Source organism: Argentina anserina, chromosome 3, assembly GCF_933775445.1.
Source record: "Argentina anserina chromosome 3, drPotAnse1.1, whole genome shotgun sequence".
NCBI classification, from domain to species: domain Eukaryota; kingdom Viridiplantae; phylum Streptophyta; class Magnoliopsida; order Rosales; family Rosaceae; genus Argentina; species Argentina anserina.
Window position 1 is genome coordinate 32,891,871 of NC_065874.1, and position 24,790 is coordinate 32,916,660.

Sequence of the window (24,790 nt, forward strand, 5' to 3'; positions counted from 1 at the left end):
GAGTCGCTTTAGAGTAACATAATCAAAATACCCATTCACAGGTGTAAGGAAATACAAAATTTCATGTTTTACAGAGCTATATCGAAAGAGGAGAGAAGATCAATTCTGAAGCAAGAAAATTCGAGATGCCTAGCCTCCCTATCTATCCAATTCCACAGAAACTGACTCTACACAGTTTGGCAATCCTTTCATGGGAGACAATAAAAACAAGGGATTTGTACAAAATGTCCATATAAATCAACGGTAGAATTGTGACACATGATCATTTACAGGCCATCATCATGGAGTTAATGACATGCATCAGAAGACGAAGACTAGCATGCTCGCCACTGGAGACTGTAGGCAAGCTATGTTGATGGTGCAATATCTGGTACACTTGCTCAAAGATGGGTCTCACGTGCATTGCAATCATCTGGTTGCTTGGGTTTATTGCAGCCGCCACGTCCGTCATCCACAATACCTTGCGAGGTGTATCATTGCTGATATCACAGGCGAGCTGCTGCAAGAGTGAGAGAAGTACTCCTTGGCTCAGAGGAAGAGGTTGCAGCAACAGTATGCCATGAAGATCAACCTGGAAAAATGTGGAAAGCTATTATCACATACAGACAATCCTTAACCAAGTCGGATAACAACCACTGAGATATCATCAAATAATACCTGACCACACAACCATGATACGATCCCAACATCACTTCTTTGTAGAGCACCTGTGAAAGCCTCTTCATACTTGCGTTCAGTTACCAACCTCGACAGCTCCTTTGTTGGATCCAAAGGCACTTCAACCTATCATGCATATACCAAATGCTTATTGAGATTCATATAGCCAAGCAAGGTGTCCTCAGATGGTGTATGTATCTGGAGTTACGTATGAACCTCCACAGTATTTGACAAATGTAAGATAGAACAAACCTTCTCGTGGAGGCCACCCAAGGGTCCATTGGTTAGTTGAGTGACTAGGGGATTTACTGCACTTGAGGTTCCCTGGCCAGCTGCAAGAGCCATTATTTTGCGTTGGCCATCAGCCAGTTCTCCGCTTAGAGTTTGAGTCACTGATGATACAGAGCTAATAGCTTCCTGCAAAACATCACAAAGCAAAGTCACAAGCAAATATGGGAAGATGGAACTGTGCACCATAGTAATCCAGAACACACAACAGAAAGCAAAGGCAAAGCCAAAAAATTTCTTATTCCTAGGAAGATAGATAACCATTAAAGAAGTCTTGACCACAAAAAGAAAAACTTTGTCTCAAGAACCTCCACTCCAAAGACTCATCCTTTCAGTCATCAACCCAAAACTCAAAAGTACTATTTTTTGCAGTTAAGAAGAACATTATTACTTTGATATTCGAAACATAAACATTAGTGAAAGCAGTTTAAGGATTGCAGTTCTGCTGCATCAACATATGAACAGTTACACAGACTAGTGCACTAGAGCACCACACAAGAAGTTTTACAGTCACTGTGACCAGATAATCCAATCTCAATTCCTCTACTTCTCATATAGATTCAACGACCCCAAAGATTATAACCTTAGTAAGCATAAGCGAAGAAAACTAGTCAAATTGCAACTATTAAAAGAGAAGCTGGACAGACTATAAGCATACACACCCTTAAAGCATGTGCCAATGGTGAATTCGCAGACTCGAAGTGCTGCCGAGCGGCAGTAGTATGTTCAACCATTCCTTTCTGGAATGTAGCATCTACTTGCTCAAACAAGGTTTTGCATGACTTCTCAAAAGCAGGTATCACTGAAGCTTCCATGTTTGACTTGAGAGCATCCTAAGTGAAAAGGCCGCATATATAATTAGTATATATTGAAAGGTTTAAAAAACCAAATCAAGCACATTTTAGATGAAATCACATAAGCAAAATTACTATGACACTAGATCATACCTGAAGAGCTTGTTTACCCGAAGTTTGAAACTGTGCCTGGATTTGCCTGGATACAGTGGCTTCAAGTTTAGAGTTGACCAATTTCTCCAATTGATTAACTGCTTTGTAGCCGTCTCCTCTCTGCAGCAAAAGCATCAATTAGATGACTAAGGCCAACTTTAGCAGAGAAAAGGCCAGACAATGCAAACTCTTACCTGAAAGCAATCAGATAAAGCCAAAGGTACTGCTTTCTCCATAGCTGGAGGGATCGCACGAACAACAGCTGGTCCAACAGCAGCTACTTCTTTTTTCACCATTTTCTCAAACATGACTGGAAGGTCCTTGTTTACAGAGTTATTCATTATACTTAATTGCTGAGAATTAGCCCGCAATTGTTTCTCATTCTTTGCACTCTCTTCTTGAAACCGAGCCCACAGAGCATCATTATTAGCCTTTACAGTCTTCTCCATACTCCGACCCATAGCAGTCTCTACTCGTTTTACTTCCTTCTCGATCCGACTCAGATTCGCCTCCAATCGTTTTACATCTTTTGTCATCTGCTTTTGAAATTCTGTTTGCATATTCATCATCTGCGCATATGACGAAAAGCCATTGTTAATAGAAAGCATAATGCATAAGAAAGAAGGTTGGATTACACAAAACCGATCCATAAAACATGCAACAATAAAACCTACACTGGTTCACAAAATAATAGATTGCAGTTGCCTAACTTCTAAGAAGCTACTAAGTCAACTTTACACTAAAGCTGAAAAAAGTTGGTACGTCATAAACATGTGCAAGATAATTAAATACCAATATTTCTCTCACCTGATTCATCATATCCAGCAAGACCATATCTTGAGGAACTGCAGCTTCTCCGGAGGGGGGACCTAAATTCCCAGCTCCTTCATTGGGGGACTCTACTGAGTTAAGCAACTCTGGTGATGGGGAAGATGGACCTGATGCTTGCATATTTTTCCATTTCTGTTTCCTCGACTTTGAATTTGGTGTTTGCAGTTGCGACGTGGTAGCTGACCCAGATACATCTTTTGCAGAGTGATCTTGATCTTCCTCTCCAAAATGTAGCTGAGCAGATGGTTCAGACATGCTGGCACCATCACCTTGCTGAACTTCCTCTGTAATGTAAGATTCTGAAGATATTGCACAGAAGTCCCGGGCCATCTCAATTCCAAGATCTGATGCCTGAGAGCAAAAGAACTTTTCCTTATTTTCTGAAACAGCATTTTTGAGTTCACGTTGGGAGCTGAATTCATCGATTTCAGTAGATCTTGCTTCACCCACAATTTTGACCTCTACCTCAGGACTACCCACATCATTGTTAACAAGCACATCTTGGATTTTTGCATCTCCCTCGGTGTTGCTATCAACTGGATTTGTCATTTCAGATGAAGTAGCCATTCCAAGCTCAGCCGGAGTTACTAGATGGGTTGGAGGTTTGTACATCGGAGGACTGGGCACACTGTATACTTCATCTTGTACAATATTCTGCTCATCATTCCTTGATTCATCATCAACTGCAGGCATATCAGACAAATTTGAACGAACAGTATTCATTTGCCTGTCAACCGAGTACTCATTAACTTGTTGGTCACCACTATGGGTGCTCTCTGTTGGGCTTTTTAAACCAGAAAGTTTCCCCGACAACCTAGGACTCAAAGGAAGAGGTTGTGACACTACAAAACCAACATCTGTGTCATTAGTCTCTGGTGCCGATGCAACAGGTTTTGATTCCATAGACGAAGTGGTAATATCTTTAGTCGCGGCAGCATCAACCGAAACAGTGCGCAGAGGATACCTCAAGGATACTGCAGCTTCAGAAGTAGTAGCTTGTATGGTTGGTTTCAGTGCTGAATTAGTTGACAGCGCCTCAATTGCATCATGTGAAACACTGGAATCTGACTTCTCTAGACCTAAAAACTCCAGTGGAGGAGGTAAGCACTTGGATAAGTCCAACGCATACTGTTGAATGGCTTGTGTCTGGACACAATAAACCTGAACGATTTGTTCACCTTGAGGCGATATACTTGTCCCAGTAAAGCTCAAAATAGGCATTGTAACAGTAAATTCTGCTATATAATCCATGCGTGTAGCTGCTGGCTCACCACCAAAGTCAATGTGCACAGCATATATGGCATTCTTCTTAGCATTTGCAAGTAAAAGAAGTCCAGCTTGTGACAGTGCTATGACTTGGTTAAAGAATGCATCCTCTACTCGAGGTTGAGCAGAGCTCTTTAACTCTAAGGTCTGGGTACATTTCCATGACTCAGCATCACTGGGAAGTAGCCAGCCTTCTTCACTTGCTGACGACCAGATCTTCACTTCCCGATTAAGTGGGCCCTGTATAATTGATTTCGTGCAATTACAATTCAGTACTCTAGCAAAGAGAACACCACTTACACACCACTTAATGTAAACAAATTAACACCACTTACCACCGTTACAAGTATGATGTGATCTGGTTTGTTGGGAGCTGTCACAAATATAGACGAATAAACAGGACGGCCATCATAGGGTCTCAGTACTAAAAGTGGTTGTGACTTGCGATCTTCCCAAATCTTTATCTGTATCAGAAAATGAACAGATGTACGAGTCAGATAACTTATATTGATCAAGTATATTGGGAAGATTACATACATATATGTGTGTGTGTGTATAAATAAAATGTATCTGCCTGAACATGCTCATGTCCCCCATGACAAACTCTGCAAAAAATAAACGTAAATAAAACAGGAACCCTAATTATTCCATAAATGATATATTACTATCAGAGAAGTTACAATGCAGTAGATGAATTCAAAAACACAAAGCATGAAGTTGTCGATGGGCAGAATTCAGCTACTAAAATTAGAAAACAAGGTTTCACAAGCATAATTTTTTTTCTTTTACTCATATACTGGATCCACACAACTCACAAACCAATCAGCAAAGTAGGAACCATAAACTAGTGATACCTAATTAAACTTGCTCAGAAATAATTTTGGTATCGTTCATCAAGAAGGCCCATTGAATGAAGGTCAAATTGTGTGAGCCACCATTCATTCTTGATGGTGTCATACTATGTACTAAGTTTAAAATTTGACAATCACCTTACAAAGTGGAACAGCTGCCACAGCCATTCCAGTACCCTAAACTCACATAAGTAGGATTTGAAAGACAAGATAAATTATTTATCCTAATTTATAGAAAACTCCCTGAAGCATTAAGTAGGAGCCAGAATATCCAGCAGAATTTTTTTTTTTGGAAATGAAAACAATATGCTGAGGGGTCAGAGAAGGAAAAATATATTATGTAAAAGCCGAAGCTGCAGCCAAAGTGTTCCCACCCAACCCTAAATAAAACTGCTGCATTAAGTTTCACTACTTATTCAACTGAAAGGAAGTTTGTAACAAAAGGCAGAAAAACGGTGAAGAAACCTACAGTTCCATCCATAGAAGCAGAAACCAGCCGGGTAGTCATCCATTGGCACATTGATAAGTCTGTCACCTCTCCATCATGCTTACCAACATATTGGACCCCATCAATAAGCTTTTCAACAGGACACTTGATAGGATCCTCAGCAGAAGGGACTTCACCTTTTGCAACTTTAGTAGTATCAATTCGTAGAACACGCTTCCCAATCCCAACAACCAAAACCTCCTGTGGAGTATACAAGAAAAAGATAGATCAACTAATCACTTCAAGACAAAAAAAAATATGATCACAGACATCAATAAGCTACAACTCTTCTACTTGAAAAATAGCATTAAGAAAGAATCATTTACTTGTTTATGACAGTGCCAACAGACTCGTGGATGTACAGCTTCTCCCTCACCAACTATTTGAATGGCAATAAGAATCTTCCCTGTAATTTGTGGCGTACCCTCGTCATCTGGACCTTCAGATATTTTCCACACAAAAAGCCGTCCTTCTACACTCACACTGCATAAAATGATGTCAGATAATGCAGAAACCAAACCACATGAAGCAAAAATATATATAAATAGCATAGATAAGCAAACTACCTAGCCAAAAGATGAACATCCTCGGCAAAGAAAGCCATGTCTGTAACCCTCTGACAAAACAACACATTGCTTAGGCCCAACAAGATATAATAATCATCGACAACATAAAGCAATTGTCCAACTAAATCAGTTAAAGTTCATCCTAACTTTCAATTTATAAGCTAAGCAAACATAGCTACTATCGGAGTCGAACTACACTACATCATAGTGAGCACATAAACTACGAAGAACATTTCGATTTATACCTGCGTATGAGCTCGAAACAAAGACCTCAACGCAGTGTGTATATTCAAAACACGAATATTCCCCTGCTTCAATCCATAGCATATATACGACTTATTCACCGCAATCTGCCGCCCCAGCACCAGCTGAGGATCCGACCCGTACTTTGTAATCGGCGTAACCTCCAGCTGCGGCTGAAACTCACCGGCCAGCCTAACATCCACGTCGTAAACCACGCTGTCTCCGATCAAATGCCGCCCCTTGGGCAGCTTATTGCTCGGCATTCTCGCCGGCGACGGCGGAATCCCCATCGGCACAGAGAGAAGCTCCGGCTGCTGCTGCTGCGGCGGCGGCGGCATTTCGAGGCTGGAGGAGGGAGCGCCGAGGAGGGCCATGATGCGGGCGCCGGAACTGGGGTTGCCGCCGGAGCTAGGGTTTGAGGCGGCGGCGAGGGCGTAGCTGGCGGGGACGGGGGGGGGCGAGATGGGGTAGGGGAGGGAGCGCTGCTGCTGGAGGAGGTGGTGGTGGTCCTGCGGCGGAGGGTAGGGGATTTGATGCTGCGGCTGAGGCGGAGGCGGAGGCTGGTACTGGAACTGCTGGTGGTGAAACGGCGCCGTTTGGGGAGGGAAGGAGTAGGGAGGGTAGGAGGAGGGAGGGATGGGGAAGGCGGAGGCGGAGGAGGAGAGATTAGGGTTGGGGTTGGGGTTGGGGTTTTGAGGAGGAGGAGACTGGGAGGAAGGGTTGGAGGGTTTAAAGAACTTGGCCATGTCGAAGGGTTGGGGTTGGTGTTGAGGAGGAGGAGGGTTGGGGTTGCCGGCGGAGGCCATTAGAGGATCGGATTGGGGGATCCCCAAATGGGATTCGGGGGATTTCAGAGTGAGATCTGAGTGATGGGCCTGGGAAGGCGGAGCGAGGGGAGTGAGAGAAGAAGAAGAAGAGGTGGGGACTTGGTGGAGACCAAAATAATATAGTGGGGAATAGGGGAGACTATAGATACTCCTTTATCAAGTGGAAGACATTATTATTGGTTTTGAGTTTTTTTTTTCTCCTTGAGCTAAAAGTTTTGTGATTGGGGAGGTAGGAAATGATTTTGGGTGCATGGAAATGGAAATGGAAATGGAAGAGGATCTCGTATCAAAAAAAAATTAATGAATTATCTATTTCTTTTCTTTTGATATACTTTTCTAACTTAATGTGTGACCGTGAGGTGGAGTTTTTGTGACAGTATGATGGCGGAGCAGAAACATGTCAACCTACACGCGAGCGCAGACGGCTGCAAATGTTGTTGTTTTTGTTTGAAGGGGAGTGTAATTGGTTCGAACGTGAGTTTATAAAAGTTTGTATGATGGGGAGAGGTAATCTAAGTGTGGTTAACTCACTTAGCAATTGGAAGAAAAAAAAAGTGTCTGTAATTGAAGAAATCTCGTATTAGAAATGGATGACGGCGTTCACTTGGTTAATTAACAAAGAAAATTTCATCAAAGTTTCTTTTTCAACTTCTAAATTTAGCATGAAGATATAGATGTGTCAATATCATCAAAAGACACTTTTGGGAGAATGAAATGGGGACCAAAAAGGCTCCAAGTGCCTACTAGGACTCGAGCAACCTCTTCATTGTACAGCTTCCAATCCTTCCATGCAACCTAAACAAATCATTTTAGAGTTTAGACATAATTTTCCTAACCAGTAAGTTGCATAATTTAAACAAATAGAGATATGAAATGGTTACCGACACTTAATTTTCTGTAACTCACCCCCTTGGGATTTTCTATACCTTGTAGTCTTTTTTGTGTGAATGAAGCCAAGGACACTATTTCTGATTGGACAGCTAAATTACCAGTTTATTTGGCCAGTTCTTCTTTGGGTAATAATATTGGGCCCGTTTTCTAAAAATTGTCGGTATACCCACTTCTTGTTGGAGCATTTGTGATTACTTTCCTCATTCCTTGTCATTCCTTTTGTGTGGTCATTCATTGAAAGAAGTTTGTGTGCTATACGCATTCGTCTAGATGCTCTTATGGAATCTTGAAATGAATCACATTGAACCTCCTTTTATCAGTTGCTAAACGCGCCCAATAATTCTAAATTTGGATCCATACCTAAGTAAATCAATCAGCTCGTCAACTCATAGTTAGTGCTGAAACATTAAAATATATCGATTGAGTGTAACCAAATTCCACAGCTACTAAAAGCTATCAAACCTTTTTCTTTTATTTTATTTTTTTGAAATTGTGCTTTTAAATGTACCCAGTAAAGTTTGAAGTATACCCAATATCACAATTTTTGACACATATTTTTTCCATTTTGCCCATTTATCAGAAAATCTAATTAAGTATTATCAATGTAATTAAACAAGGATACCAAACACCAGGCTTGTGATTCATGTGCTATACAATCTTCAAGGCCAAACAATAGATCAAGCATTAAGTTTCTTCTTTAAATTTGTACTTCGATCATTTCAAAATTTTACATCCAACTGAAAAATAAAGAATCTATAAATTCGAATAATCAGCAAAATAAGGTAATTTGACAAAGAAAGGAAATAAGAATGATCAAGAAAGTGTGAGAGAGAATTGAAGTCCTCCAATACAACCCATTGACCGACCATGATCAGGGGCGGATCCAGCCCTGGTGAAAATGAAGCCCAGAAGAAAAAAAAAACCAACCCTTTATTAAAAAAAAAATAAAACATCAGCACGGGTCTCTCTATGTCTCTCACACTTTCGTGTCTTCTTCTTTCAATCTCTGAAGACTTTCTCGTCTGCTTCTACTGATCTACTATTCATCTTGTTCTAATCATCTTCTCGAGTTCTCGCTCAAGCCTGCATGTCACCACTCGCCACTCGCCATTGCCCGTCGCCATTCTCCACTTCCCCATGCGCGCCGCTGAAGCTCTGGACTAGTCCACAGGTTTAGCTCTTTTCCTCCAATCTCTTTCAAAATTGAATCAAAATTTAGCTTATGGAATGATTGATTTGATTTGGGATTTTGGGTATATGGGTTTGTTGGTTAAAGTATTGATATATAATGATTGAAAATTTGGAATCGAAATTGGGTGTTAGTATATACTGTCTGTTACAAAATGGCTGGTGACTATGATAAGAGATTGAGTATTTTATTTGCCTATTTGGAAATTAGAATCAAAGTAGTGAATTTTATTAATTAACATCAGACGATATAGATACATAATGAAAGATAAAACAGAGGTGTGTAGAGATTAATTTGAAAATGCTTCATTCTGATGACAAATATCGACACACTTAATATAAGGAGAGAAAAAAAAAATTTACGTTTCGCGCAAATAAAAGTAATTTTACGCTTCGCATAAAGTTAGCCATAGTGGCATTCAATCATAGATCCGTCATTGACCATGATCCATATGTAAATCAAATTTGGGTACTTCCCAAATTCCCAATGGGAACCACAATCATACTTCTTTTCTCTTTAATAACCTATAATCAAATTATCATCATTTGATTCATATTCTTATAACTGTGCTTTCATGTATTCATGTAAATTGGAACCATGATTCAGAAACCATGGCCAACCATCGGGGATAGAGGATGCCTTGGGGTCATGAACTTAATTTTCAATTATCTTGTTTCATATTCAAATATAGGTAAATATGTCATAAAGAATAATACTGAGTACACTTAGATATTTACTGGATACAAATAGCAACGCCCTCTCAAAAAAAAAAGTTAACATCTCATCCATTCCACCCCTCATTCGATTTCCGTTAGCCCATCACACATCCGCGTTCGAGAAAAATAAAGCCAACCCCCATCCCATCCCAACTCAAACAAACACACCAACAAGACGTTACTAACGTCTCTCCCTTTGCAATTTATCCATTCAAAACCATAAAATTCGAATCCAAAATTCCCTTTCCTTTTCCTTTTAAAGCAAACGATTCCCCTCGCGTGTAAAAGCCTCTCTCTCTCTCTCTCTCTCTCTCCAATAAGGACTTACCCCCAAAACAAAACACCCCATATAAATCGCAAATCCTCCAAACCCAGAATTCCAAATCTCACGCATTCAACCAAAACGACCTCAAATCCTTCACACCCAGTATTCCAAAGATCTCAGAGTTCTAGAGAACAAGAACAAAGATGTGCTGCCCGGGAAGAGTGTGCATGTGCTGCACGTGCCTGATTCTGGTGGTGATACTTGTCGGGTTGCTGTTTGGGTTCGGAGTCTTCAAGAACGGGTTTCACAAGCTGAAAGACACCGTGAATTATTGCGACCCGGATGTTCATGGGTCTCTGTGTGGCAGCAGACCCTTCTTGGGTTACGCTGCTCCTCCTTACTACTAAGTTGGTTCGGTTCTTTCTAATTCCTTGTCATTTGTTTATTTGTTTTGTTATTATTTGAATCATGTAATCTGGGTTATTGGGTTACATTTGGATGTTGTTCTTGGAATGTAGGTTCTTTTAATTTTATATATTGTTCAATGTTGGTATTGATCTTTGTCACCTTGATACTGTATTGAATTTATTTATTTTCTTATTCATGTTTTGAGTGTTGGAAGATTAAGATTGCCCAGGAAGGAAAACTGGGTTTTAGAGTAGAGGTTAACAGATGAATAACAAAGGGGTCAATGAGCCGTTGAAGCTCTGCATGAAAATTGGGGTTTGTGGGTCAAGGCTTTTGACTGTGTGCACCCTTTTGTTATGGACTTGGCTGTTTGACTCTAATGGGACTATGGCTTTGACAAAGGGAGTGCTACAAGACTGTATGCGGCTGTTCATGGTTCTTTAGTGACCGGTTTTTATGGCCGGAGGCGGCGCAGGGGGGGCGGAGGAGAAACCAGGGTTGATGGTGTGGTGGCTGTGAACTGAATATGCTGAGGTTGGTTGACGGAGATATGCTAGAATACTGTTGATGCGGTTGTTTTAGGACTGAGGAGTGCCCCTTTACACCATTGACACCCTTTTAGTTGGAGTTAGGAATTCGGAATGTTGAGCATAATACCACACTTTCCCTGTTTCCCATCTACTTGTTCCTAACTTCTGCAACATTTTCTCACCCTTTCTGACCTTCTCAATCCACAATGCATTTCTGCCGTGAATACAACCAAAGTGTTGCGTGTGATTGGCGAAGAAGATCAGCCATTCATTGGATTCGGATTGGTGCATACATCAATTATTCGTAAGCTAGTAAGCAACAGAAGCATGTCAACACTTAGATTCGTGTTTACATAAGCAAAAAAGCTCCTTATGACCATGAGTCGTGCTTATCGACTAAACATAGAACATACAACACTACTTGTTACTAGGGAAGTATGCATACCTCAGAAAACAGTCACCAGCATAGAACTGAAGGTTCATGGCTTTAAGCCTTTAGGGGGACAATTGGCCGTCCATGGGCACGATCACAATGTGTAGAAGTGTAACGCATTGCATCAAGGAGATGAAAGCTATTGGAAACTAGGAAATCGAAGCAAGCCGATCATCTTTTCCATGAAGTGAACAAGTAGGTTCTCTGTAATGCCATTAGTTGCAAGCTAGCAGGGCTTTTTCGTTTTTACACTGCCATGGACTGTGGCTTTGTTACCTGCTCTGCACTACATTGAAACTGGCTACACAAACATGTATGAACAAAAGATTCCAGGTAGAATAGGGATTTGAACTGTTACGTTGTATGATGATGATAATTTGTCTTAAGACTTAACCACCAGAATTATAAACCTCTCTTCATTTTGGTTCATTGATAGATCTACTTGTTACCATTAATTTTTTGTTGTTAGAGACTTAGAGAATAGGCATAAAAGTTGAATGCAATGAAGATCAACAATGATACAACTCATACAAGTTCAACCACCATTATCCATCAACTGCTGAAATTAAGCAGGGACCATGTTTGTTACAAAGCCAACATAAATTACAAAATAAGAAGAAGCTTTCTGTATGGATCAGGGGCAATCCATGAGATCAAAAACCAAAGCTAATAATTTGTTTACAAGAAGACTAAATATAGCATGCCATCTAAGTATTTCAATTGTCAAACATGAATATTCATATGGAGCCAGTTAGGTTTTTGTTGTATATACACTTGGATTTGAGGTTTTGGTATGGACTAGAGGCTAACATTCTCTTCAAGCCAAGCTGGAATTCTCTTTCAGGTCTGGCTTCAACCCTAAATTTTATTTCCAAACAATTGATGGTCTGCGCATATTATACGCGAATTTACTAACTATACTAATTTGCCGTCCTTTAAAACCGAGGGCTTGTCTTCCAAACAAATTGCATTCCTTCTGTAACAGGCAGGAATTCCAAGATCTCAAGAGAATTAACCATTCTCTGAGATCAAAAGAAAAAAGAGAGGAAAGAGAACGAAGGAAAATCTTCAAAGCAAAGATGTGCCTCGCGAGAATATGCATGTGTGTTCTCTGCATTGCAGGTCTGGTAATCACACTTGGTTTTTTGCTTGGTTTTGGTCCATTCAAACACAAACAGATTATCAACATTGGCAAGAAGAGCTTCGATGATGTAAACTGTAATCCGCATGCTCCTGGATCTCCATGCAAACCAAGAAGACCATTCCTAGCACCTGTTCCTGCATTTGCACCTTCACCTTTATGGTCCAATCACCTAGCTCCTTCGCCGTCGTCGTTCCATAACAGGGCACCTGCATCTGCACCTTCACCTTCGTGGTTCAATAACATAGCGCCTTGGCTCGCGTCGTTCCATAGCAGCGCATCTGTACCTGCAGCTTCGCCTTCGGGGTTCAATAACTTAGCACCTTCGCGCTCGTCGTTCCATAGCAAAGCAGCTGCACCTGCACCTGCACCTTTACGTTCGTGGTTTCATAGCCTAGCGCCTTCTCTAGCACCTTCACCTTTCTAGGACTATAAACACTGATACCATATAACTTTTTTCTTTTTAAGGACAAAGATGTATTGAGCTTTAGGGATGGATTTTGTAATGCTGGTATATTTATTTTTCTGGCCTGGCATGGGCTACAGTGCACAACAAGATACTGGTTGATCTTCAAGACTTTATTCAGTTACATATAATGATATATATATATATATATATATACATATACATATAATCGATCTGATGTTATGACATGTTTGCTCTTTACGTTATCAGCAATTAAATCTGAACCAGCTATTCAGTGGTCTTTGTAATTGCCAATTTTTTTTTTATCTTCATAACATATTATAACTTTGTAACGGACATCTCAAACTCCTTCATTACTCCGTTAATTTCAACTTGATCTCTGGTAGTCCATGCCATGAAGGTATTGATCAAGTATAGGTCCAAGTAAAGATAATAAACTTACTTAATTACCATTTAACATATATGTCACCACCTATATATGCTAGATGATCCAAGTCATATAATCCAGCAACAAAGAGGAGGACGGAGGAGAGTTGTTGGCATGGCAAGGAAGCCAAGGATGCTATTGTTCCTCTTTTGAAATATCGTTAAGGACTCATTTGGCTACCATGGTAATGTGATTTTGATAAACATTAATTCCATATATAACGTACCTATATTAAAACTGTAAGGAAAGTAAAAGTAAAAAAAGAAGAAGAAGCATTTGAGACTCTGAGACAACACAGTTATATACAACGTACAATTTCTAGCATAATAGACTCTAAACTGGAAATCATGGAATCACTGGAATTGCACCGCTAACACGAAATGAAAAAGATTCCCAAATAAGATATGATGATCCATGTACCATACATGGACAATGAGATTGAAACATTCATTTGAAAATTTGAATCATTTCCTTACCATTAAGATACAAATTCAATAAATTTTCGTAGGAGGATGTTGATCCTCTCTACGGTTATCAAAAAAAAATGCAAATTCAAGTTTCAACAGTTTAGAGATCAAAGCTAAAAACAGCTAGCTAGGATATTGCATCTCTATCTCACGCACATTGGAGGTGAGGTCTGCAAAGGATTTTAGGTAAAAGAGGTAAGAATCGCAGCATTATTCAGAAGAAATTATGAAATAAGAAAGGAGGTAAGAATTGGAGAAACAGATTCATGCCAGTGGGGAATATTTAGCTAGAGATGTGCTTAATTTGCTGTTCGAGCAGATGTACGTTGCTTGTGTATCATATGCGTGGTACTCCTGGTCTTATTTCTGGGGTTTGGGGTTTTTAACTTTCCGTTAGGATGGGCGAAATCTCATACCACCAACAAGTCTTCTGTGAATTTCTGTGATCGAGATAACATTGTTCATGGCTCCTTAATTTGTAGGAATGGAAGACCCTTCCTCGGTCACACGGCACCTCCGGCTAACTAGGTCGACCGTGCTTGTTTAACCTAGTTATTTCTCAGTTCTTGCTGATTAATCATTGAAATTCAAATAAATTCAATGAGGTAATTAATCAGAGCTATATAGCGTTATGACCGACCTGGGACTGTAAATATGTACTCTCTATCTTTGTGATCGATAACCTAGCTAGGCCGGCCGGAAAGGTTTTGTACGATTTGTGTGTTACATTTGTATCTATATATAATCGACAAATGTACTTGTCAACGTACAAAATCAGCTGCATTGGGATCGAATTTGCTTTGGAATTGATTACAACATTGAAGGGAAAAGAAAACATTCACTTATGCTAGTATTGTTGACAAGTTTCAGGTCATGTTGACTAGTTGGAAAAGTAAAACTCTTAATATGGTGAATAGATTAACTTTGATTCAATCTGTTAATGCTTCAATTCCTATTTATACAATGCAAACTGCTAAGCTTTCTATGTCAATTTGTGACAAGCTGAATAAACTCAATATGGATTTTCTATAGGGCGATACTGAGCAGAAAAAGAAAGTCCATCTTACTAACTAGGATACAGTATGCATGCCTAAATGCTATGGTGGCTTGGGGATTAAAAAGTCAGCTAATATGAACATGGCCATGCTTGCTAAAGCTAGTTGGAGAGTTGTCCAGAAAAACCAAGGGCTTTGGAGCGAGATTTATATGAGGAAATATCTGCATTCTGGTTCTTTCATGCAGAATTCTTATAAAAAGCATGCTCAGTGCTCAAGTACTTGGTATGGTATTGTGTATGAGGCTAATTTACTACAAAAATGGCTTACCTGGAGAGTTGGAAATGATTTTCAGACTAAATTTTGGGCTGATAATTGGGCTCCTTCTGGTATCCTTCTCAACCATGCTATTAATCATGATACTGTCAATACTAACTCTGTTGTGAATGAATTTTGGATTGATGGTAGCTGGAATATGATCATGCTTGGTGAAAATCTCCTTCATGAAATAATTGCTCAAGTGTTATATGTTCCTATTACTTAATGTGATATTCATGATCAAGTTATATGAGGGCAGACTTCTTTTGGAATCTTCTCTGTAAAATCTGCTTACAATGTGCTATGTGATGAACATGGCTTCCAAAAGTATGTTTGGATGAAGATTTGGTCACTTCCTATACCTCTAAAGATTAAAATATTCTTATGGACATTTGTTTCAAGCAAATTGTTAACTAATGACCATAGGTTTCGAAGGAAGCTTGCATCCAATCCTCACTGCAAATTCTGCACTAATACCCCATAAATAATGTTTCACCTCTTCAGGGATTATCCTAAGCCTAAACAAGTTTGACAAAATTGTAAGATTCACCCGAATATCCTTGCTACTTTGTTATGAGTTGGAAAAATTGGATATGTGCTAATTTGCTTTAGAAATGGTACTATATGAATAAATACCAGTTGGAATATCTTCTTCATATACTGTTGTTTGTTCATATGGAAATGGAGGTGCAAATCCATTTTTGATAGCTTCCTTAAGTATCCTTTTAATATTTCTGAAGTTGTGTTTAGTTATGTTGATGAATGGGCTAAAGCTAATGCTAAGATTGGTACAAACTTGCCTAAACATGTGGAGATGCTATATTGGATTAAACCAGCTGTTGGAAAATTTTAAACTGAATGTTGATGGCTCTAAGATGAATAATGGAAATATTGGAGCAGTGGGTGTGCTTAGGGATGAGGTTGGCTGTTGGCAGGGTGGGTTTATGGTGAACATTGGAACTAGGGAGGTCCTGCAAGCTGAGGCTTGGGGCTTGTTCCATGGTCTACACCTAGCTCGTAGCTTAAAGATTTCAAGACTGGAAGTTGAGTCTGATTCTTTAGTGCTTATCAATCTTCTTCAACATGATAATATTGATTTGCATCATCTTGGGACCTTGATAATGAACTACATAAGCTTGATGTGTGCTTTTGACTATATTAATGTGAAACATATCCACAAAGAGAAGAATATGGGTAGCTAATATCCTTGCTAAGCATAACACCTCTAATGATAGAGGAATATATATCTTACATGACCCTCCTACGCTGGTTTCTGATGCTCTGCTAAATGACATTGTTGGTCTCTAGAGCTAGGGAGTTTATGGCTTATAGCTCTGACTAATTTATTCGTTGCTTTCTTTTACTCGGGCTAATTGCCCCATTTGTACCAAAAAAAAAAGGAGAAGTAAACATTATATACAGGAAGTTAGTTACGTTCTCTTTAGTTTTCTGATTTGCTCAACTACTACTATTGTTTACATTTTCTTTATGCAAGGCGTTCTAGTGAAAAAAAACTGGAAAACTCTAGGAACATTTGAGATAGACAGATACAACAGTTGAATCGATCTGTAGTTTAGTAATGATTATGATATTATTCAGTTTGTTAAGCTTGTCATAGAATCCGATGGATTGAAATACAAGAACTAAAATCTATCAAAGAAAACACAGATTTTTTTTTAAAAAGTGGATACAAGACTATAAAGTAAAGGAAAAAAAAGCTATAGCTGACTCTGCATCACACAAGCCAGGGACTAAACCATAACAATTTTACATTGTTTTACCTTTTTTTTTTACATCATTAGAAGCAAGAAGATGTTCTATGTTCTAACACATAATACTAGTGGCGGATCTAGAATTAAAATCTTGGGAGGGCTTTAAATTTGCCCGAAGGTAATTTTTTTTTTTTAAAACAATTTGTAGGAATAAAGGAAGAGATGAGAGTGCCCATGCGGTAATCCCATAGCTGGATGACACCGCTGTGGATACTCGCGAGGATCCATGACCGCTTGGTGTGGAAGCTTAGCTCCTTGACGCAGTTGCTCTTGGTCTCAAATTTCGTCAGCATCTGAAACAGAAACCACCGCACACGGTTTCAAGATCAAAAGTTGAATTTGATTTAATGATTTGGATACCGGTTAGAGATGAGAGAAGAGAAAGAGAGGGCGAGAGAGTGTGTTTACCTTAAATCTGACAATGCGACGGAGATGGATTTCAGATCGGGAATTGAATTGATGAGAGAGAGAGAGAGAGTACTGCACCCAGACAATACAAAACTGATCGAGGAGGAGATTAGAGAGAGAAAAGAGGAGTGAGAGAGGAAATAAGAGGAACTTGTTTGGCCTTGTAGCCGAGACGACGAGTCTTGTTAGGGCGAGTGGGGAACTGGCCACTGGGGAAGGACTGAGTGAGTTTGACGCGAGGAGAGACGAAGACGAATGAAACGACTAAACGAAGAGAGATAACTAATCTATCTATCTAATTTTTTTTTACTTGGGTTTGATGATATATAGGAAATTAAGCCCAAAATTCATGCATGGGCTCCATCCCAGGCACGCGCCGGACTGATCCATTGCTGCATAATACTAATGCATAAATTGTAAAATTGGTGGAAACGATTTGTTATGTGCCCAGTCTTTAGTCGGATAATTGCAAATAAAAGCTTGATCGAGAATTGCTTCATTAGATTAGGCGATGAAGTAGTTGTGACATGTCTCACACTCACTTAGAATTGAAATTATAGACTTGACATCTCCAACCAAATTACCCTCAAATTGCATAAAAGTATGGAACGAATGATAAGACAAAACGCAGCGTTCAATCATAAGGAAGTCCGCGAGTCCTTTCCACACTCGTTCTTCTTCTTCTTGAATTGGAAGACTTTTTGAAGTAAACAAAACCAAACCCAAAAGCTTCCACCATATCCAAAACCCAAAGCTCCAACCTTCACAACATTCTCACCACCCTTTACCTCTCCAACAAGAAACTCGATCCAATCTGAGAAACCAAGATGAAGATCACAGTAATGACCGCCGATGAGCAGATCATCTCCTTAGACGTCGACCCTCATGAGACTGTAAATCCCTAATTTCATCTCCCCCAAAAGCCCAGCTCTAAATTACTTAGCTTTATGTCAAATTGGGTTTGTTGGTGCTTTGTTTACTTCAATTGATTTTCTGGGTTTTGTGTTTTGTAGGTTGAAAACGTGAAGGCTCTTCTGGAAGTGGAGGTGAGAAGTTCCTTCGAACATTTCATCATTGGTTTTTGTTGTTTAAAGTTTCATTGATGAGATTTTTGGGTGTTTGGTTATTGAGTTGGAGTAAAGTTTGGATCTTTGTTTGATTTGGGTAGTTAAGGGAACTAGTGAAGAACTTAAATTTCAATGGAGGTTTTGTGTTTTTGATTAGTTGGTGGATAAATGTATATAGTGAATGCATGGATTCTTGTGCCTGAATTGTTTTGGTAATGTGAATGAGCAGACCAGGGTGCTGCTTCAGAATCAGCAGCTGCTCTATAATGGTAGGGAGGTTAGGAATGCCGAGAAACTGAGTGCGCTCGGTGTCAAAGATGATGACTTGATCATGATGGTACCCAGTGCCGTGTCCAGGTATGCTGCATTTGCCAGAATTCTCGATAAAGTTAACGCTTGACTATTTTGGGTACTGTCTTTACAGTTCTTGTGATGGTGTTCATGCATTTAATTGGCGTATGAATATATTTCAGTGCTTCCAGCAATACACTGAGATTCAATCCAGACGGGTCAGCTGTTGATCCAGGAGCTTTCCAGCAGCAGATTAGGAGTGATTCTAATGCAGTGGCACAGTTGTTTCAGGTATGATGTTGTTTTTTTCCCTCAGTTTGTTTCTTTGGGTTTCATTGAGATTGTAAATGCCCACGACATAGTTCATTCAAAGATACAGAAATTGGATGAATTAATTTTATACATAGTTGTTCTTTAAGTGTAACCTTTCTGGTGCATATTCATGCAACTGTCATAATTTCAAAGAGTTATCAGACAATCTTACTCCTTAAGGGACCTTACAGAGTAATCCTGAATTCGCACAAGCTATTCTTGGAGACGATCTCAATAGACTGCAGGAAGTATTAAGACAGCTTCACCGTGAAAAACTTGAACATCAACGACAGCAAGAGGAGGAGAATGTGAGCACATTTTTCTTCTTCGCATGGTGATTGTATATATAGATACTTTTTTACATGGCTTCTTGTGTTAATCTATCCCCATAAGTACTAATATATATGCATGAGTATACAGAAATTTGACTATGACTTATCATCAGACTCTAATGATTAATGCTTCTATGTACCTATACTTTGTGAGCAGGCTCTTCATTTTGCAGATCCTTTTGATGTTGAAACCCAGAAGAAGATTGAAGCTGCTATTCGCCAGGTTAGTCATACTTCCTTTATTCAAAGGTGTGAAAGTTCACTAATCACGAGTTATAATGTCAGTCAACCATCTTTAATCATGTAATCCTATTCTTTTTCTTTCATATTATATGCCACTAATAACTTGGTCAAAAAATCATTTCTAAAAAGCACGTAATGTCAAATTTCATTTTTTACTGATGGTTTTCCATATTGCTAATGGTTTACAGAAAGGAATTGATGAAAATTGGGCTGCAGCTGTTGAACATAACCCGGAATCTTTTGCAAGGGTGGTAAGTATGGTTGCCAATCTCCACCATCTGCTCTCATTTAGTGTTTGTTTCTTTTAATTTCTCTCCAGTTTGATGCTCTATCTATTTTCAGATTATGTTGTATGTTGACATGGAAGTTAATGGTGTCCCCATCAAGGTAATTTGAACATCATAGCCAGGTTTTCATATATTTCTTCTGATTTTATTCAATTTATTGTAAAGTGATGTGATGGAATGAAGGAGTAATTTTTGTTTCATTTGTGTTGCTATTATGGGTTCTTACTTAAATCCAATCCCTTTGTTCTATGCACTATTGGATTAGAGTAATCCATATCCATTGGTATTATCAGTTACTTAATTCCTAAATCTTCAATGGAAAATTAAATTACATGGTTTGATAATGTATTTTTACTTGTTCCAGGCATTTGTTGACAGTGGAGCACAGTCAACAATTATATCAAAAAGCTGTGCTGAACGTTGTGGGTATGAGATCATTTAAGATAAAGCACCAAATTTTCTTTCTCCTGGTTCTGGTGAACTGATTTGCGCAAGTTCATCATGTTTTCATATCATCAACTTGATGCGAATCCAATTGCATAGACGATTTAATATTGGTTTTTTGGGAGAATAATACATGATTACATTGAGTGTACTGTGTATTTTCACCTGTTATCATGAATAGTTTCAAGGTTTAATTAGGTTTTGCAAATTAGGTGTCAAATGGTATCATTTTTGCTCGCTATACATTCTTTGCTATTAATTATGTGGTTTCTTGTCCTGTGTTTGACAACAAGAGATACTTGGCTATTGGTTTTGTATCTTTATCAATAAGAAGGATTGACGTCGTGTTATTTATTAATTGAATTATGTAGATTGTTGAGGCTATTAGATCAACGTTTCAAAGGTATTGCTCACGGCGTTGGTCAAACAGAGATATTGGGTCGAATACACGTAGCTCCTATCAAGGTATCAGTCTAACAAAAAAGTTTCATATCATTATTATCCCGTTTCTTTCAGATGGTCAAATGATAGCCTTTTCTTTAACATGATAATGTTGTCTGTAGATTGGGAATAATTTTTACCCCTGCTCCTTCTCGGTACTGGATGCAACCAATATGGAGTTCCTCTTTGGGTTAGATATGCTTCGAAAGCATCAGGTGAAGTCCATTGTCCAATGATGTAACTCGGTCTTTTCCATTGTTACTCTTCTCACCTTGCCTAAGTTTTCAGTGCAGTATAGACTTGAAGGATAATGTGTTGAGAGTTGGCGGGGGCGAAGTCTCTGTGCCATTTTTACAAGGTTTGTTCTATGATCTCCACCATATGTTTGACTGCCTTCTTTTGTGAACCCATTAATATCCTAGTCACTGGCTTTTTATGGAGGTTTTTCAATGTGATTCTTTAATTTCAGAGAAAGACTTACCATCTCAGTTTCGGGATGAAAAAGTGTTATCCAAGGAAACATCCAGCTCAGGAGCTCCTGTAAGTACTTGAGTTGACCTATTCCGTGATTCCTTAGGTCAATCTGCTGGAGTTATATCTAGTGAATATACACCTCATTTTCAGTTTATATGCTGTTCATTGCACCCACTAGGATATACTTAGGGTCTAACTAGAAGTTATCAAAGTCAAGGAAGACTGTTGACCTTATAAGAAAAAGAGTTTTTTTTCACCAACAGTCCCTCAACTCTGGTGTACCTACCAATGTGATACCTCAACTCTTAATCGTACCAATGTGATACCCAGACTCTAGTATTACTATCATTGAAGTACTTCCGTCAGTTTTTTTCAACTTTTCCGTCATCTTGGTGACGTGGCAAGTACGTGAGGCCCACAAAGAGGGTTAAAAGACAAAATTAACCCCATCTGAGAGGAGCAATGTTTTTCCCGCCCTTTACCTTGAGAAAGACACCTAACAATTCCAATTTTGGCGCCAATTTTCCCTCCATACTCCTTAATTTGTGTCTCTTATCTAAACTAAAGAACTACCGCCAACCAGCCGACCACAATCTGATAAAACCTAGATCAATCTCCTTTTCTATTTTTACCCTAGCACTTGTTAAACTAACAGAATAAATATAGAAATTTATATAGAACATCTCATTTCTACAATCTCATAAGAATATAGAAACACATAACTTAACGAAATTCAAATACATGTTTAAGTACCATTAGTTGCCACCTTTTATGTTGATCTGCCATGATTTTTGCTTGTAAGAACTAATGGTACTTAAACATGTAGTTGAATTTCGTTAAGTTATGTGTTTATATATTCTTATGAGATTGTGGAAATGAGATGTTCCATATAAATTTCTATATTTATTCTGTTAGTTTAACAAGTGCTAGGGTAAAAATAGAAAATGAGATTGATCTAGGTTTTATCAGATTGTGGTCGGCTGGTTGGCGGTAGTTCTTTAGTTTAGATAAGAGACACAAATTAAGGAGTATGGAGGGAAAATTGGCGCCAAAATTGGAATTGTTGGGTGTCTTTCTCAAGGTAAAGGGCGGGAAAAACATTGCTCCTCTCAGATGGGGTTAATTTTGTCTTTTAACCCTCTTTGTGGGCCTCACGTACTTGCCACGTCACTAAGATGACGGAAAAGTTGAAAAAAAACTGACGGAAGTACTTCAATGATAGCAATACTAGAGTCTGGGTATCACATTGGTACGATTAAGAGTTGAGGTATCACATTGGTAGGTACACCAGAGTTGAGGGACTGTTGGTGAAAAAAACTCTAAGAAAAATAAGCTGGAACATATCCACCTGACTAAGAAAAATTAAGGAAATGCTACCAATAGAACTCAGCAGCTAAAACTAAAAGAAATGTTGTTCCCTCAATTAAATTCAGTGATTAGACCTTCCAGCACATATAAAACGAGAACCTTCCAATATACTTTTAATAATGCATCAGTGGCATGAAAATGGTTGTTTTTTTTCTTTCGGGTTATTAGCTGCAGCTCCATACTTATTTTACAAGAATGGGCATGAAAATGGATTTTTCTTTTCTTTTCTAGTGATGTATGTGGTATCTCTTCAGTTGCTCACTATAACATTATACATTGTTCTATAGGTGATATCTGGAACTACAGATAAAAGCAAGAATGTATCAACTGGAGGGCAATCATCTGGTTAGTTTTGGAAATTGGTTTTATATAACATGGGGTTCCTTATTTAACGAGCAAAAACTGATTATTATTATTTTTATTTAATCCAGGGGGTGCTCATCCTGATACAAGTCAGGTAAATTTTTATTTACTTTCCCAACTTTGCCAAAACATTCGATCCTTGTTTTACTGTTTACAGTTAGTTAATTTCAGCTGTCCTTGAGCTCTTTCCACTGAACCTTTTAACTCGGCACAAATCATGCTATATGTGCACCTCATTGATGAAATCAGCATGAAGAGTGTGGTCAATAGTCATATGAAGGTTATTTTTAATATTGATGTGGTGCAGGCACCTGATTTTGAAGCGAAAGTTGCAAAGCTTGTTGAGCTTGGGTTCGGGAGAGATGCAGTAATACAAGCTCTCAAATTTTTTGATGGCAATGAAGAACAAGCTGCAGGTTTTCTCTTTGGCGGCTGAATTGTAGACCTAAAATGCATACATTGTTCAAGTGATAAGATCACGCTGGGTATTTAAGGGTACCCATACATTTAGTTGGTTGATACCCATAAAGCAACCTAGCGACTTACAATGAGGATCAAACGATGCAATTTACATGATAAACCATTTGCAGTTCCAAGACAGCTGTTGTTCAAGTGATTTTCTTGGGCTTTAGTTTTCATGTTGCTATATTTCTTCCAGATTGAATTCATTACCGATGTGTTAATTTCTTATTTTTTGAAACCAATCAAGTTGGTACAACTAGTGATTTGTGCGTAGTCGTAATATATGGGGTTTACCATGTGTTAGAACTCAGAACTAGTTGACAGCAAAATTGTTTATGCTTACTATCAGACACATTGTAGCATACCATGATTCGAGTCCTGAAGAGTGAAGACTGAACACTGCTATTCAGTTCTCAAATCAGTTGGTGCCTTTCATTGGTTATCCTGGGGTGGCAATGTGGCAGTTCATGCCACCTGCCGCTGTGGATACATCCCAGGATCATGTACTCCGACCACCAGTTGCTTAAGTTGGCAACCGGTATTCATACAAGCAATTTAGCATATCATTCTATCCCGATCGAGTGTATTGTCTTGTTATTGTCCTTATGTCGTAAAATTTGTTAGTAGCATACTGCTGTTGGTGCTGGACAGTTCGCAAGTGAACCTATCTTTACAAATCGGTAAAGCACACAGCTGAGAATGGCAGCCTACCTGTTTTGACAATTTGCTCAATTCCTTTGTCTAGAACCATACCCAAGTGTCCACATAGCTATGAGCCTATGACTAAATTGAGACAGGCGACGGCACAACCCATCTACAATCCATCCAAAAAGAAAATGGTGGTAACAAGGTGCCAGATTAGCTTATTACCATTTACAAGTAAATACCAGCATCAATTCATAGAAGTACCCAAGTTGGAGATACAGTCAGGTCACCCACCAAATTCAATTAGACAGTAGAAACTTAAAAACGAACAAGACACGACATAAGGACAATAACAAGACAATACACTCGATCGGGATAGAATGATATGCTAAATTGCTTGTATGAATACCGGTTGCCAACTTAAGCAACTGGTGGTCGGAGTACATGATCCTGGGATGTATCCACAGCGGCAGGTGGCATGAACTGCCACATTTCCAGCATATATAATACAATCAAGATCAGTTGGCTCTGTATTCCCTGAACCCTAATTTTAATGTCTGAGGAAGCGAGAGAGGTAGAAAGCGATGCACTCTTGGGCATAAAGGTAAATCAGCACTACGAGTAAGGGTCCTGATAGGTTCACGTACCTGTTGTACTCAAGTGACCAAACCCTAGACTTCAGACTTGCACCCCTCTCATTCTCAAATGAAT

At 39.0% G+C, this 24,790-nt stretch overlaps 3 protein-coding genes across 3 annotated transcripts; 2 read left to right on the forward strand and 1 right to left on the reverse strand.

Moving 5' to 3' along the window:
* Positions 1–14: 14 nt before the first annotated feature.
* Positions 15–7,062, reverse strand: LOC126789056 (enhancer of mRNA-decapping protein 4). Its single transcript, XM_050515116.1, has 12 exons — positions 6,139–7,062; positions 5,894–5,943; positions 5,654–5,810; positions 5,310–5,528; positions 4,325–4,453; positions 2,700–4,229; positions 2,087–2,461; positions 1,893–2,012; positions 1,608–1,778; positions 910–1,074; positions 658–783; positions 15–571 (listed from the first exon to the last, which is right to left on the reverse strand). The coding sequence occupies exons 1-12, from the start codon at positions 6,940–6,942 to the stop codon at positions 263–265; spliced, it is 4,155 nt and encodes a 1,384-aa protein (XP_050371073.1). The 5' UTR covers positions 6,943–7,062; the 3' UTR covers positions 15–262.
* Positions 7,063–10,069: 3,007 nt separating this feature from the next.
* LOC126788765 (uncharacterized) lies at positions 10,070–10,579 on the forward strand. Its single transcript, XM_050514776.1, has one exon. The coding sequence runs from the start codon at positions 10,228–10,230 to the stop codon at positions 10,429–10,431; it is 204 nt and encodes a 67-aa protein (XP_050370733.1). The 5' UTR covers positions 10,070–10,227; the 3' UTR covers positions 10,432–10,579.
* Positions 10,580–17,938: 7,359 nt separating this feature from the next.
* On the forward strand, positions 17,939–23,643 carry LOC126789305 (protein DNA-DAMAGE INDUCIBLE 1). The gene is made up of 16 exons (XM_050515435.1): positions 17,939–18,243; positions 18,364–18,396; positions 18,647–18,774; positions 18,891–18,999; positions 19,212–19,328; positions 19,510–19,575; positions 19,784–19,846; positions 19,938–19,982; positions 20,247–20,308; positions 20,698–20,791; positions 20,890–20,982; positions 21,056–21,125; positions 21,237–21,307; positions 22,897–22,954; positions 23,041–23,066; positions 23,280–23,643. The coding sequence occupies exons 1-16, from the start codon at positions 18,178–18,180 to the stop codon at positions 23,406–23,408; spliced, it is 1,230 nt and encodes a 409-aa protein (XP_050371392.1). The 5' UTR covers positions 17,939–18,177; the 3' UTR covers positions 23,409–23,643.
* The last annotated feature ends 1,147 nt before the right edge of the window (positions 23,644–24,790 follow it).

Bases quoted from the DNA above. Each gene is read 5' to 3' on its own strand.
- LOC126789305 (XM_050515435.1), top strand. From the start codon at position 18,178: ATGAAGATCACAGTAATGACCGCCGATGAGCAGATCATCTCCTTAGAC. The intron at 18,775-18,890 runs GTATGCTGCATT...AATATATTTCAG, and splicing joins GTACCCAGTGCCGTGTCCAG to TGCTTCCAGCAATACACTGA. The intron at 19,576-19,783 runs GTTAGTCATACT...AATGGTTTACAG, and splicing joins TTGAAGCTGCTATTCGCCAG to AAAGGAATTGATGAAAATTG.
- LOC126789056 (XM_050515116.1), bottom strand. From the start codon at position 6,942: ATGGCCTCCGCCGGCAACCCCAACCCTCCTCCTCCTCAACACCAACCC. The intron at 4,454-5,309 runs GTAGGTTTCTTC...TTTCTGATACAG, and splicing joins CTGCTTCTATGGATGGAACT to ATAAAGATTTGGGAAGATCG. The intron at 2,462-2,699 runs GTGAGAGAAATA...TCATATGCGCAG, and splicing joins TGCTGGATATGATGAATCAG to ATGATGAATATGCAAACAGA.
- LOC126788765 (XM_050514776.1), top strand. From the start codon at position 10,228: ATGTGCTGCCCGGGAAGAGTGTGCATGTGCTGCACGTGCCTGATTCTG.